The following is a 15,464-nucleotide window of genomic DNA, read 5'->3' as shown; positions in this document are numbered from 1 at the left end:
GAACGTTTTTCCAGCTCTTGATGATATCTGAGCCGGAGTACGTACGTTTTTCCAGCTCTTGATGATCTTGAGCCGGAGTACGTACGTTTTTCCAGCTCTATCACTTGATCAGCATCAGTGAGTTGCACGTACTACGTCGTTTGTACGCATGTCCTTGTTTTCTCCGGCGGCACGCAACTCACCGACGGCTCATAACCAACTGCGCTCGATCGGCGCATGCATGCCTGCGAATTGATCTGGAATCGTCCGAAACGAAAATGGTGCGTGCAAGGCTCAAGCAAACGATCGGTCAATCGATCATATGTCCACCTGCGATTCCTTCCTTGCCAACACCGCACCGGTGTGGAGTGTCATTGTTGGCTTGTTGCCCCTGTTTGGCAACGTCGAGCAGTCAGAGCATCTCCAACAGGTGATGAAAAGCACCACCGCGGTCATGAAAAAACACCTTTGTGTTATAAAAACTGTCGTTTAGGCGCCTACGGGCAAAAACACCAGTCCATGGGGCAGTACTCCACAACATCTGCATACAAGATACAGTTTCAGGGCCTCAGCTTGTCGGACTACAGGCACATCTTCTGGAAAGCATGGGCGCCAGGGCACATCAAGATTTTCGCCTGACTGCATCACAGGAACAGGCTATGGTGCAATGACCGCCTTCAAAGGAGGGGATGGCCCAACAACTACTTCTGCCATTTCTGTTTCAGAAACTTGGAGAGTTCGGCTTACTTGTTCTGGGAATGTAACATCGGCTTGGGTTCCCTTGCTATATGGCGAGCAACATCGGCTTGGGTTGGATGCGAGGCCCTTGAACCGGCCAGATGGAATACAAAGAAAATCACAACGGAGATTGTGACAGAGATGATCGAGACCACCAAACCTGAACATAGGGAAGGGATCCGGACTATGATCTTGATCATACTCTGGGAAATTTGGAAGCAGAGAAACGCATGCACTTTTAGAACTGCTGTCGCCAGCCATGAAGATATACTAGTTGCTATTAAGAGAGGTGTTGAGCTCTGGAGGCAAGCTGGAGCGATCTGTATTGAGCACCCCATGGGGGACAGTAGGGAGTAGTCAGTTCAACGTTTTGAGTGTGTTTTCTGCAGTTATCTCCACTAGCAGAAACTGCATGTATCTTTTTTCTTTAGTCTTTTGTCCCTGATCCTTGGATCAGGGCTCCATCATGTGTTTTTCCCACCTGCTCCCTGCTTATCAATCAAATACTCCCTTCGTTCCTTTATATAAGGTGTATTTGTTTTTTGATAAAATTCCACAATGTAAGGTGCATTTCTTCTACATCCTCATAATTATCTTTGTATCCCTCCAAAAAGAGGAAATTATCTCTCTCCTGATTTCTTGTTTCTCTCCTTGTATCAAAAGAATGAAACTATTTGTCTCTCGATTGCATGTATCTCTTACAAGTTACAAGCCAGCCATCAGCTGGATCTTTCAGTTCTTTTCCATGATGCCCAAAAAATGCTCCCGTTGCTGCATATTCTCAGCAACCATGCAGCTGCCACAAAAACTAAACTCGGCCACGCGCAGACCCAGCCGCCCCCGCAGAAGTTTTCCGCCCCCCGTCCACATCCCACACGCCGCCGATTCGCTAGCCGGCCTCACTACTCCTCCCGTCGAACCCATAGCGGTCCCTGCCGTGGTTCCCGCCGACAGTGGCACCAAGCCGAAGCAGCTGGTCCGCTTGTGCCGCCACAGGCCGCCGCCACCGGTGGGGATGCGTCCGGCAACGCCGTCGTCGCCAAGGCTCGCCTAAAGCAGCGCGCCAGGTAGAGGCTGCCACGGGATCCGCCAAATAATGAATTAATTGTACACGACGCCAATGGAACGTCTCGTATGGGCTGACCTATATAAAGGTCTCGCACGCTCTCGTTTTCCATAAGATTTCATAACTTTTTGCTCGGTTTTGCTCTTTCGAGCCTCGTTCTTAGAAAGTTTTACAAGTTTTTGGCCCGGTGTTTTCAGTTTTTTCCTTTGTGTTTTCCTTGGGTTTTCCTTTTTCATCTTCCCTTTTTATTTTTGTTACTTTTTTGATCTGTTTTCTAGTTTTTTTAATTCACGAACTTTTTTCATTCCCTTTTTCTTGTTTCTTCTTTTTGTTTTTGTTTTTTATTTTTCACTTTTTTTATTTCTATTTCCATTTTTCCAAATGTGTGAACTTTTTTCATATCCAAAATATTTTGGAAATGCGTGAAATTTTCTCAAATTCTTGATCATTTTTAAAATTTCATGATTTTTTCTTTCCAAATTACAGTATTTTTGATATTTTTTTTAAAAAATTCATTATTTTTTATTGTTGTGAACAATTTTCAAATTATAAACTTTTCTAAGTCTCGTGAACTTTTCTCAAATTTGTGAATTTTTTCCAAGTTACATGGACTTCCAAATTTTTTCCATTTTTTGTGTAACTTTTTTTGAATTAGTGAACTTTTTGAATACATGAACTTTTTTCATATTGATGAACTTTTTATTTGAATTTTCAAACTTTTGTATGTTTGTGATGTTTTTGAAACCCGTGGACTTTTGAAATTCTGGAAGTTTCTTCAGAACAGTTAACGGAGTCATCGATAAGTGGTTAAAGGTCAAAGGTTAAAGGCTGAATGAACGACCGAACTATCGATCGAGTATGTTGAAGGATCGAGTCTATCGACTGAAGCGAGCGTCACGTGAGCACCCCGTGGGATTCTGACACATAAGTCCTTCCCCTATGTTACCGGTTCCATATTGATCAAAAACATGCCACATCACCACTGGTGCCTAAAGAAAAAGTAATGTCACCAACTTCACAGTGGAAGGCACTGCTCGGTACAAAACAATTGATAAAAAAGTCCAATTGATCTAGCTGCCAGGTGCTTTGTGCCTGTTTTGAAGAATTTGGGATCGAAGCACCTACTTGCTTCGATGCCCAGAATTTCTTTTGCGGCACCGGCTGGGCAATGTAGGGCATCGGTGCCAAAATGCTGGAAACTGAATTTGGCAACTGATTCGGAGCCCTCGTCTTGGAGTGCTAGGTAGAAAAAGAAAGAAAAAACAAGATCAAGAGAGTGCAAAAAAGGCCGCATTCTCGTACGGGCCGACGCCACTGGGCCATGGTAAGGCGATCGTCCCCCTTGCGCGAAAGGAGGAGAGGAGTGGGCCGGTGCTGGGCCACATCTTGCCGTCCGTTTACGCCCTCCGTCTCTCCCGAAGACGATCCGAGTCTATTCCCCACAGTCCTCGGCCCCGAAACCCTCGCGCGCGCCGACAGCCGGCCATGGAGGACGACCGACAGGGGCCACCAGGCGACGGCGCCGAAGATCTCGATCCCCACCTCGACCTCATCAGCCGCCTCCCGGACGAGCTGCTCGGCACCGTCGTCTCGCTCCTCCCCACCAAGGACGGCGCGCGCACGCAGGCCGTCTCCCGCCGCTGGCGCCCACTCTGGCGCTCCTCCATGGCGCCGCTCAACCTCATCGCCGACTACCACCTCTCCGAAAAGGACTCGCGCGCCGCGCTGGTCTCCAGGATCCTCGCCGATCACCCCGGCCCGGCCCGCCGCTTCTCGATCCAGCTCATGTTCCTCCCCGAGAGCCTCGACGAGGTCGACGGCTGGTTCCGCTCCGGGACCCTCGCCGGCCTCCACCAGCTCGAGGCCACCAACCTGTGTAATAACCACTACCCGCTTCCGCAGCACGCCCTGGTCCGCTTCGCGCCGACGCTGCGCGTGCTCAGCCTCGGCGGCTGCCGATTCCCTGACCTGGCCCGGCCGCCGAGCTTCCCGCACCTCAAGCAGCTCATCCTATACGATGTCGGCATCTCGGAGGGCTCTCTGCAGAGCGTCATCTCCGGCTGCCGCGTTCTGCAAAGCGTCTCGCTGCACAACATGGGCTTTGGTCGCCTTTGCATCAGGTCGCCGACCCTCAGGAGCATCGGCTTCTATGCTCCTCGCACGCAAGGTGTCACCACTTTCCGGGAGCTGGTCATCGAGGATGCTCCTTGCCTAGATAGATTGCTACCAGTTTATCCAGATGATGGTCCGGCGACTATACGAGTGATCCGGGCTCCTAAACTGCAGATATTGGGGTTTTTGTCGGAAGGCATATCCACACTCCAATTTGGAACCACAGTCTTTCAGGTAGCAGCCAGCACAATCATGCATTCAACATGCTATATGCAGTCTATGATTTCTTATATATCACACACTTGTTTTGTTTTTTCTCCAGAAAATGTTTGCTGTCAGCTTGACAACCAAGATGTACACGTTGAAGATTTTGGCTCTTGACTCAATTGGCCCTAATCTGGATGCAGTTATTGATTTTCTCAAGTGCTTCCCCTGCTTGGAGAAGCTCCATGTCATAGTGAGTACTCATATCTGTTGCTACAAATGTCAAATTCAAAAGTGGTTCAGACTTGTGATCTAGTGAACTAGTATTTTGTTGCTAATTTGTTATCACCTGACGTTATATCGTTTATTTTTTGCTATTTCCAGTCGCATCCCCAAAATGCTATGAATAACGTGCTGAAATTTGACCCGCTCGAGCGAATTGAATGCCTTGAACTCCATCTAAAAAAAGTGGTGTTGAAGAATTACAATGCCGACAAGAGTCCAGCAGTCGACTTTGCAAACTTCTTTATTTTGAATGCCAAAGTGCTGGAGGAAATGGAAATCGGAGTTCTTCACGACGGCAGTTACAGAAGTATGTGTGACAAATGGATGCGTGATCAACATAGGCCACTTCAGTTGGATAACAGAGCTTCTCAAAATGCTCGAATTGAACTGAAAAGGGATGGAAAGGCGATCCCAGCAAACCATGGGCATACCCATGATTTGTCATTGGCTGATCCCTTTGACAAGTCCTCGTGTGGATGTTACAAGTGTGTTAGATATATATAGTTAGCCTTTTTTGATGATGGCGTCACCCTCTGTCCAAAGCAATGGTATTATGTGGCTCCCTTGTTCTTCAGTCTAATGGTTCTTGTTAAACTCTGCAAAATGGTCTTCTACTCGATTTAACAATGCAGTGCTTTGTAACTCACTGTGGGGGAAAACAGGACTGAGGAGGTGGTGCCTGACCTAGAATGTTGCTAGTTTTTGGTCTTCTGTTTTGTTGATACTCGTTGTTTCTCTCCTATTCTATGTCGTATCGTTAGTGGGAGCACCTGCTGGCTGCAGCTAATTTATCTGTGTATCTACTCTTGCTTTAATAAAGAACACATCCTTGTAATTTTTGTCTAGAAATATGTAGTACAAAGTTTATATCTTTGGATGCAATTTATTACAACTTTGTCAGCAGGTATGATCACTATTTGAAATTGCAACACACAAGCATAAAATGTGCAACCCTGTCTCTGCTTGTTTAGGCAAGAATGTATCTTCTGTGTACAGAATCATTTATTTCACACAATTGAAATTCGTTTTCTTGCACTTGTCGCTACTTATTCTATTGCCATAAAGAAAAGTATGTAAACTTTACATGCTGTTTCTTCTGTGTACATTTAGGTGCCATTAAAAGCTACACTTATCTGTTTTTAATGGTTTCCTGAGCTCATTCTGACACAAATTGTGAAAAGGGGAAAATGTTATACTGTCACATTTACATGAGTTGAACTGTCACCATGGCAACTAGGCCAGCTACTGTGAGTGAGGATGTTTTCTGAACTCTGAGAGCAGGCAGCTTGATTAGCCTTTTTTTCAGCTTGCTCGGTGTTCACAAAATACTTGAGTAGATGATGCTCTGAAGTGGCCAAATGTGGCAATACATACTTGAGTAGTTCAATGACACTCTATACTTGCTTGCTTCCTTGTCAGTGCTCTGACATTAGTGTGCAGTCTGATTCGTTAATATTTGGTTCTTTTCTGACGCTGTGGTTTTGCCTCATGTGTTTGGCTGATGCACTTTCAGTTAAACTAAATGAGTACTCAGAGCTTCCTTGCTACTGTACTTATTATTCAGTTTAAGCTTACATTTTATGAGTGATGATCATTGCAAATTCTAATAATATGGTATGGCCGATACGTAGAACAGATTAGTGGTGCATATACTTTTGGTTGTTTCCTTCTTTATATCTTGCAGTCCTTTGTCAGCAAATGATTTGATGTGGAGAATAGGCTGATTCGTTAATGATCTTTTCATCTTTTGTTGTTTCCTGGCATCATATGTTTGACTGATTCAGTTTCAGTTAAACTGCATGATCGCCAAGTTGCAGCATATTAGACAATCGCGCCTTTCGCCATCCGTCGCTGCCCATCCAGGTAGTCGATATTTTTGCGTTGTCAACCATAGACAACTAGCGCCATTGCACGTGACCATGCCGTGCTCTTCTGCGTTCCCAGTACTCGTTTCAGTATTTGCTTTCATCCCTTTAGTCTGTAAAAATTGGTACTCTCGTTTAATTTCAATCTCAGGGATCAGTTTGCTGCTTACATTACCCATTTTCCTCTCAATTTGGTGCAATTATCTGCCTATGGTTAATACAAAATTCAAACTTTGCTGTTGGAACGTACGTGGCCTCCCGCCAAAATGCACTGACGTCTTATCTGAACTTATTCAATTAAAACTAATGCATGTTTCTTTCAGGAAACAAAACTCTCAACTTGAGATGAAGTTAAACAAAGATCCTTCCTCCCTAGAAATCTGGTCATTGTTCAACCTAAAAACAAAACTGGCTCGTCCGGTGGAATCCTCTCTGCTCTCTCCTCAACTACCTTCACACTCATGTCTTCATCGCAAACCAACTACACGCATACATGGTTGTCACCACCCTAGCCTTAGCACTACATATGCATGTCACAAAGTATATGCCCCGACAGATCACGCTGTAAAACAAACCTTCCTAGATGAGTAATCCCTGACAGATCACGCTCTAAAACAAACCTTCTTAGATGAGACCACCCTGAAACCCTCGGCGTGCCTTAATGATTGAGCTGAAAATATCTAGGTCTCCCCCTCTCCCCTCATAAACTACCTCCCTTGGTGTTCCAACCAGTGATTGATCGTTGTGATATGTACAGTATGTAGCCCGCATTGAAATCTCTGAAAAGTCTTACATTTAGAAACGGAGGGAGTATTATCCTTTTTATTTGGTGCACAACATGTGTCAATGGCTGAGAGCAACATGCTCCGTTCTATGAATTTTATAACATAACAATGAGCAATGCTGCAGCCTGCAGGATCTGGCCGAGCAAGTTGACATCAATAACTAAGAAACTTCAGGGTCCAACTATTGGATGAAACCTCCAACTAGGGCTGCTCCAAATAAAGAGTAACGTGATGATTAACCCTTATATTTCCAGCCTTGCATAAAGTTTTATAGATTTCTATCGTTCATAACGTTTCCCTTGATATGCTATTAAATCTTCAAAAGATTGGGGAACATGCAATTATGACAGTGTCACTTGCAATGTGCAAAGCTGGACTGCCTGCAGGCTACCCAGCTCATCCGAAATGTCAGTAGAGATAGATCAGTACATGCTATGCTGATTGAAGAGATCAAAACTAGTCTTCGTTCTGGATGGGAGTTTTTAATCAAGCACATTAGGCAAGAGCAAAATAATGTAAGCCATTATATGGCAAACTTTGGTAGAAGGGAGGCACGAACGGCCATTTGGCTGAGATCTGAACCTGGAGATGTATTGAACCTGTGTAAGGCAGATTTACTAGCTGCTTGATTAATACAAATCCTTTTCCATCGCAAAAAAGGGTGCAAAGCTGGAGCTATGATGAATACAATTCATCTTTACTAGGTCAGTTAAACTAAACAACAAAAGTGATCAGTTAAAGTTATAATATATTGAACAACATTTGCTTGCCCATGTTAATATCAATCTTAAGATGTGATGTCTTTAATAAATTTCTTAATAATGATATATATAGAAGAACCGAATATGTTTAGGAATAGTTAGGGTTTAAGGCAGCTTGCACATATACAGAGCACCCATGCACATTTATATGAGATAATCTCAAAATATTTCATCTCTTACAGATAATTTATCCAGATAAATAAAAGAAATGACCAATAAAATTATCTCAGATATTTTCCCACCTAAATATTCTTAACTATTTATAACTTCTTTTGTTAAGATGGATGGGCGGCGTGGCAATGCACGCCTTTATGATCTAGTGTGTCCGTACAAGTAGCCCAGCAAGCATGTTGATCCCTAAACAGGAGTTGATTAGTGAACATGTTTCATCAAATGTTTATTTATTTGTAGAAACCTATGTACTTATATGATAAAAGATTATATCTTATGTATCCATCTCATTACATAAGCGAGTGGTCCTGATGATAGCCTCCAAATAAATATTTGTTGGCCCGCTATAACAAAATTCTAACTTAATTTTAAAGAATAATATAAAATAAGTAAAATAAAAAAAGAATATATGCAAATCACATGTTTTTTCTGAGAAAAGATAATTTTCATTGATCAAAGTGAGTCATTACAGTCTTTCAAACAAAGTTCACCGATTTCATCTGATGTACTCCTAAGCCAAACATCAGTTCTAGGCCCAAGTGACCCCCATCTTCCCCAGGGCGTGGCTCACCCTGTTTTGCTCCCGCCACACATGCGATATGGAGTATTCACGGCCCCCCTCGAGCAGTCTCTTTATTTCTCCCACCAAGGTCCACGTTGGTGACCGTTCCAGGCCAGGGTTCTTTATCGCCGCCAGCACATTGGCACAATCAAATTCTATCATGAACGGGAGAATGTCCCATTCAAGCGTTAGCTCGATTCCTTCCTCGATTGCTGCTAGCTAGCTCCACATCCAGCACACTCGTGCACGCCCTTAAGTACCTGCACGAAGCGAAGATGGCCGCCCCATTGGAATTACTAAAGATCATGCCCGCTCCTCCGGTGCCGTCCGCGTGATGATATGTGTTGTCGACGTTCAGTTTTGCCCACCCAGTCACCGGTCTCTTCCACGTGTTTGGTGGCCTGGTACACGCGTCCCACGCAAGTTAGAGCTCCTCCATGCTCCGTTGGTCAGCTTCGGGTGTTGCTGCATGTAGAGGGTCGTGTCGATGTAGCTGGATAAAAACCTTATGCATGCTTCCACCAGCGGGCCGTTGTCATGGACAATATCATTTCTCACATGTCATCACCGCATGAGCAGGCGAACATGCGTCACACCTACTGATGAGATGTAGTAGGCATTCAGGTCCCACGTTGCACAATTCACTCACATTTGGGAGGCTCCATTCTTCCGCCAAATATTGCCACAAGGCTCGTGCCCGTGCGCACCTGCAAAGAGCATGTGACGTGTCCTTGGGTTCCACCCCGCAAACAACACAAATGTCCATTTTTTCAAGTTCCTTTTTTTGTTCACCATTGTTGTCGAAGAGTTCTAACCCAATCTCTAGGCAAACACACGTACCTTGGAGGGGGGGGGGACCCAACAATGCCTTCCAGGTGGCACGTGTGCCGTTCGGTGCCCTGCTTGCGGCGCACCGATTTGTGCTATGTACTAAGCAGTATGCACGGTGAAGATACTGTGTGGGTCAGGCGCCCATGCAAGGACATCAGCTAGCCGCTGGGGCAAAGGGATGACAATTACGACGAGACACCATCAGCGAGCGTAGCACCATCAACATACGTGACCCACTCAACTGTACCCCATAGTATGTGTGCACTTCCATGCCACAGTAAGGCTTCGGGAATCAGGCAACAAACCGATACTACCAAGAACTCACCACTAGAAGGATTGTGGTCAAGGGTGTACCCTCATTGGTTTACTTCCCTCCCCCTTGATAGCTTGGGAAAACTCTCCCCTCTAGGTTTCACCGGCGAGCCCATGGATTTGCCTCCCCTCTGCTAGCCGCTTCGACGGTAGTAGGGAGGAAAATATCGGTGCCTTCACTCTGGTTAGTAGTTTAGGTTATGGTTTTTAGTCCTTGCAGGTGCAGCGCTCGGGAGGATGGCGACACTTCTTCTTTGAGTTTCTTTTTCCGGGCTCTGATACTCCTCGAGTTCGTCCATCTGGGCGTAGTCGATGGAGCTCCGATGTAGAATCCTGCCGTCTACTTGGGGTGGCGAGGTTAGAGTTTCTCGTCATGCGTGCGCGGTGGTGTATGTCAGTTGATTCAGATCTATTTAAGGGTTCAACAACAACGACTGCGGCTCCCGGGCACCGGTCCTTATGGGAGCGGCGAAAACGGCATGTTGGCGACTCATTCTAGCGGCGGTAGTGGCCTAGAGGCTCCATGTAATTTTTATTATGTTTAAAGTGCTTGGTACTTCTGATTAACTTTTATAAAAGATCTGAATATTTTTCACAAAAAAGAACTCACCACTATGCTAGATGGATAACATATATGGACACAATAAGCGACAGTGACAACCATTTGCACGATGTACGAGTAGCTTGGATGCTGGTGGCTAAGACTAGATCAAGGAGCAAACAAGAAAATTGAACAATAGAGGGTTCATTTATTTTTATAAGATTAAATATTACGGAAAAGCAATGCATTCAAGTGTATCTTGAGGTACGCACAATCGGCAAGTAGTGAAATAAAATAATTTTGGATTTCTTCTTAACTCAGAAGATGATTTTGATGCAAAAAGGACATCATATAACAAGCCACCACAAGCTTCATATTAATTATTTTTCAAAATAATTGAGGATGTTGACAAGAAGACAAGTCTTGCGCAGGTGATATTCTAGAGTAACAAATAGAGATGTAAACAATTACTTCATGTCTTAATAACGAATCTCAATAATACGTGAAAATAAGGTTGCACATTCTTATGGGAATGACATGAATATAATTTTTATTTGAAGGATGTATTTAACTAATGTAGGACCTCTATGCATATATTAGAATTATATATCAAACAATAGACATTCGAATTTAGTTCTTTTTGGTAAATTCATGTTTACCTTCCATGTTTCTATAACCATAATAATTGAATTTTAATTGTAAATAATAAATCTCGATATTGAGCCAATAATCCGGGATGCGGAATTAAACAGTAGTCAATGCTATACTGTATAGATTATAACAGACATAAATGACATATATGAATTCAAAATAAATATAAATAATAAATTTAGCCAGGAAATTGTGCAAGTCTAAGTGCTAGGTTATCTACTACTTTGATCGAGTTAATTCAAGATTATAATAGTGTGCATTCTATCACACGAAAATGCCTACAATGAATAACTATATATGTAGTACTGATAATAGCATGGATATATACAGATAAGTACATTAGATTAGAAGGCTAAGCAAGATATGAAATTACAATAAGACGAGCATATGTGGAACTATTTCGAGGCATGGCATTGCACAGATCGGAAATACAACTACAAGTGGAGCAATAATGAAGCGATTGAAGCAAGAGAACAAAAGATCATGGGTATATTCTGTCATAATTTATATGTAAATCTTTGTTTAAAATTCACAGACATAGTTCATTGAAAGACACACCAATGAACGATAAGAGGCAGAGAGAAATGACAATAGTAACATGAAAATATAAATTATGCATGGAAGTTTCAACTTCATGAAATCACAATATAGTTACACACCAAGATTTTTACCAAAAGATCATGGGTATATTCTGTCATAATATATATAGCGAGGCTGAACATATTGTCTCCAGATGTACATTTAGCTATAATCATTTCCTATCTTTTGAATGATGTCTATTGATGAGTTAAGTTTACTTTTTTATGCGTGCAATTAATCACCGTAGGAGAAAAGAACCGGAGTAAATTTCATTGCCATGTATTTTGGGCACATCATTTCTATAATGAATACAAGAAAATACGAATGTAACAACACACAGTAAATTCTAGTCACGCAAATGCTTGCCTACTTTGCTAGTTAAAGTGTATTATATAACCACACACATATTTAGGCATCTTTGTCTTTGTAGAGAAAGAACACTTTGAGCAAAGTCATATCCGTGCACATTGTGAATTCCTCTATCATGTGGTCGAAGGTTGAAGCTTCAAAAGGCTCTTGACGATGGCTCAGATCTTGAAGAATGGAGCTATGGATGCATTTGTCGGATGAATGAATGGCTCTAGTGGTTTCCTGGTAATCAGGTGGGACATTAATCCTTCAAAGGTGAAATTTTTCAGCAAGTGTAAGTGCCTCTTTACATAAAATAGGCTCTAAGGTCACTGAATCCGTGACTTTTGGAGCAACTAGAGTCTGAGATGCACAGAAGCATGCACCCTTCGTTGTGGCAGAGTGCCGAGATTGTATCTTTGGTGGATGTTTTGGCGACTGCCATATCCACGCAAATCTTTGCAAACTAGCAGGAGGTGTGATCCATTTAGGTGAAACAGGAAAGGAAAAGAAGAGAAAGGAACCTCCAATTCTGGGTGCAATTCACACAACAAGCTTTTACAACTCGATCTGATTTCTATGGCTTGATCAAGACTGTGTTTTGTTGAAAGCTCCAATGACAACCTTCCATTCTAAGAGTAGAGGAAATGTGAAGGCAACTTATTGGAGCAAAAAAGCAGGGATTTTTTCATTGTTATTATAGAACACAAACTTCTTTATTCACATAAGAACAACACGACTACCCCTAACATCAACGTGTTTCCGTTGACAAGAACAACCCACACCAAGAAGAACATCGCTGCAACAAAGAATCATCTGCGCTGCCACAAGAACTCCACCAAGAGAATCTTCCTTGAGTTTTTTTAAGTTGCCACCCGGGCTGTCCGGGATATGAAACCGATGAACACACCTTGGCCGTGATGACAAAATCCTTGGATCAGTGAGATCTCCATTGATGAACAAAGAAACCATCACCCGCAACCATTGGGAAGGAAAAAGAGCATTAACTGTCTTGCAAAGAAACCACACATCAACTGCCGAGACATGAACAGAGTCCATAGATCCGGGGACATAAACTCTCAAGGGCCCTTCACCGATGTTGGATCAGATGTCGTCGATGTAGGAAGAGACCGAATAGATCTTATTGCAGCACATCATCGCCGCTATCACCTCGACGTCACCGGGAAACAAGAAACTTGATAAGAAAAATGTAACAGATGGACAGCCCCCCTCCTCTTGCGGCTGCTGAGGCCTTGGATCGGGGAAGAGAAGTGGGACTGATGCGATGGCGTGGTGGGAGAGCAGTAGCAGTGGGATCTAGGTTTAGGATTGTATCTTAACACATGGATTTGACTCCGACGACAAACCAGCACAATGAAATGGGCAAGGCTTTTGCTATTTTTACATAATATTTAGGAGGCAGAGTGCTTGGCTGTAGCGTGCCCCCTTCAAAGTCTTGGAAGAGATGGGTCCATTCGACCTCCTTTTCTGTCTAAAGCTTGAGATTTTTCTGGAATTTGGGTTGGAGAGTGAGTAGTATGAATGCCGGTGCCATAGTTGAATCACGCGACCATTTCCATCAAATTTGTGAGCACTAGGCATACCGAAACATGTCTATTCTTTGTAGGTATTTACCAAGTTGCCGTGAGGATATTTGAAATATTATTCAACATTCGCATTAGCGTGTGTGCCAGTGTGTTCTGGATGGATGAGCGGCGAATGGCCCGCCATGTATGAAACACTATCTCCCACTACTTCGGCCACTGATGTGGCTCATCCACTGATGACCTGATGCAGCGGCAACAAAAGTCTATGCAGAATTGCAGATATGCTTTGTTTAGGTATGCACGCAGATAAGCTTTCTTTGGCAGATCATTTGGAGTTATTATGATTCCTCTTATACTGGCGTCGTATATGTTAGGATGCCAACCTTACTTTCAACATTGTCTGTAAACCAGGAACTGCTAAAAGACGCCACTTTATTTTCAATTTTGTTTACACAAGCGAGTGGTCGTGATGATGGCCTCGAAATAAGTATTTCTTAACTTGATATAGGAAAATTAATTTAATTCTGAATAATAAAATAAAATTGGGAACTTGGTGGGCATGGACAACCCTTGTGAATGCTCTGATATGGATCTCTTCCGTGCTCTCATAATCATCACGGTCGATGACGGAGCTAAAGTGAGCTTCTGGAACTCGCCTTGGGTCAATGGGCCGCGACCTAGGTACATGCACATCTCCAGAAAGAAGAATAGTCGTGTCAAGGTTGCTCTTCTGGGAAATGCTTGCGTGTATTGACATATCCAACGGACTATCTATGCTGCATATTCAGAAGTTCTTCAACCTTTGTTCCTTGACTTCTCAGACAACATACCGAGGACCGCCCGACTACATTATTTGGAAATTGACCTCTTCGGGATGCTACTCCGCGGCTTCGGCTTACAAGGCCTGGATCCACCAGAACAAATTACAAAAGCACAGTATGGAAGATTTGGGCTTCTCCTAAATGAAATTTGTTTGTCTGGCTTATCATTCTAAACAAATTTGGAGGATAAGCCGCTTGACCAAGCATGGGTGGTCAAACTGTGGTCATTGTCCTCTTTGTAACACCACCACTCATGCGCTTCCGAATGCCGCTTGTCCATCCGAATTGGTAACTTGACCATATATTAGTTTGGCCACCATTGCTTCCGTACTACCTCTTGGGTCAACATCAACAATGTAAATGCATGGTGGGAGCATTTCAAGTAGGAAAATACTGATGACCGCAAGGGTATGGCCGCACTCGCTATTCTTACCGCTTGGGAGATTTGGAATCAGTGCAATGTAAGAGTCTTCAGCAACAACACAACGTTGCTCATCATTTTTACTAGGATTCGTGCGGAGGCTTCTACATGGATGAAGGTGGGCGCTAAGAATTTGACTAATTTGATGCCGGGAGAGTAGGATTTTTGTACTGGTGGGGGGCCTCCAGGCTTGTATGGACCTCGACTCTCTCTTAACTTGTGAATGTGGCAAATATTTTGCCGTTTTTAAAAAAATTCTAAAAATTGTATATATGCAAATCATATCTGCTCACCAACCTATAAAAACACAGCAAGATGGCGTCAATGAGGGCAGCAGCATCAACATAAGTGACCCACTCAACCACCGAATGCACCTACTTCCACATTATAGGAGTATAGTTTTGGGAACAAAGAAAAAATCGATGCCACCTAGAACTCACTGCTAGGCTAGATGGACAAAATAAGTGTGATTGATAACTCTTAGCAAGATGTAGTTAGCATGCAGGGGGACTAATCAGATGCTGGTGGCTAAGACTAGATCGAGGAGCAAAGAAGAGAGATGAACAACCGAGGGCTTATTTTTTGAAACTGTAGATGCAATATTAAAGAAAATAATGCGTTAGAGTGTATTTGATTCATGCAAACGAGACGAGTAGTGGAATAAATGAAATTTGGTTTTCTTCTGAATTCGGAAGATGACGTTAGTGCAAAGGGATGGACAGATATCACATAATGATTCACCACAATTAGCTTCTTAACCCAGGATAAGGTTGTCCTCTCTTCTCCAGCTGATTCTGTGGTGGCTTTGCAAGCATCGCAATGGATGCTTCTTCAAGGGGCTGCACCCCTCGGTCCCTCGTCTTGTTAGTACAATCCAAGAGGAAG

The 15,464-nt window shown here is 43.3% G+C and overlaps 1 protein-coding gene across 1 annotated transcript; it reads left to right on the top strand.

Moving 5' to 3' along the window:
- Positions 1-3,239: 3,239 nt before the first annotated feature.
- Positions 3,240-4,900, top strand: LOC123176913 (FBD-associated F-box protein At4g10400-like). Its single transcript, XM_044590925.1, has 3 exons — positions 3,240-4,129; positions 4,218-4,352; positions 4,484-4,900. Exons 1-3 carry the CDS (start codon positions 3,269-3,271, stop codon positions 4,886-4,888), a joined length of 1,401 nt encoding a protein of 466 aa, XP_044446860.1. The 5' UTR covers positions 3,240-3,268; the 3' UTR covers positions 4,889-4,900.
- Positions 4,901-15,464: the final 10,564 nt, after the last annotated feature.

Source organism: Triticum aestivum, chromosome 1D (assembly GCF_018294505.1).
Source record: "Triticum aestivum cultivar Chinese Spring chromosome 1D, IWGSC CS RefSeq v2.1, whole genome shotgun sequence".
Lineage (NCBI taxonomy): Eukaryota > Viridiplantae > Streptophyta > Magnoliopsida > Poales > Poaceae > Triticum > Triticum aestivum.
This window is presented reverse-complemented; position numbering and strand designations above follow the sequence as displayed.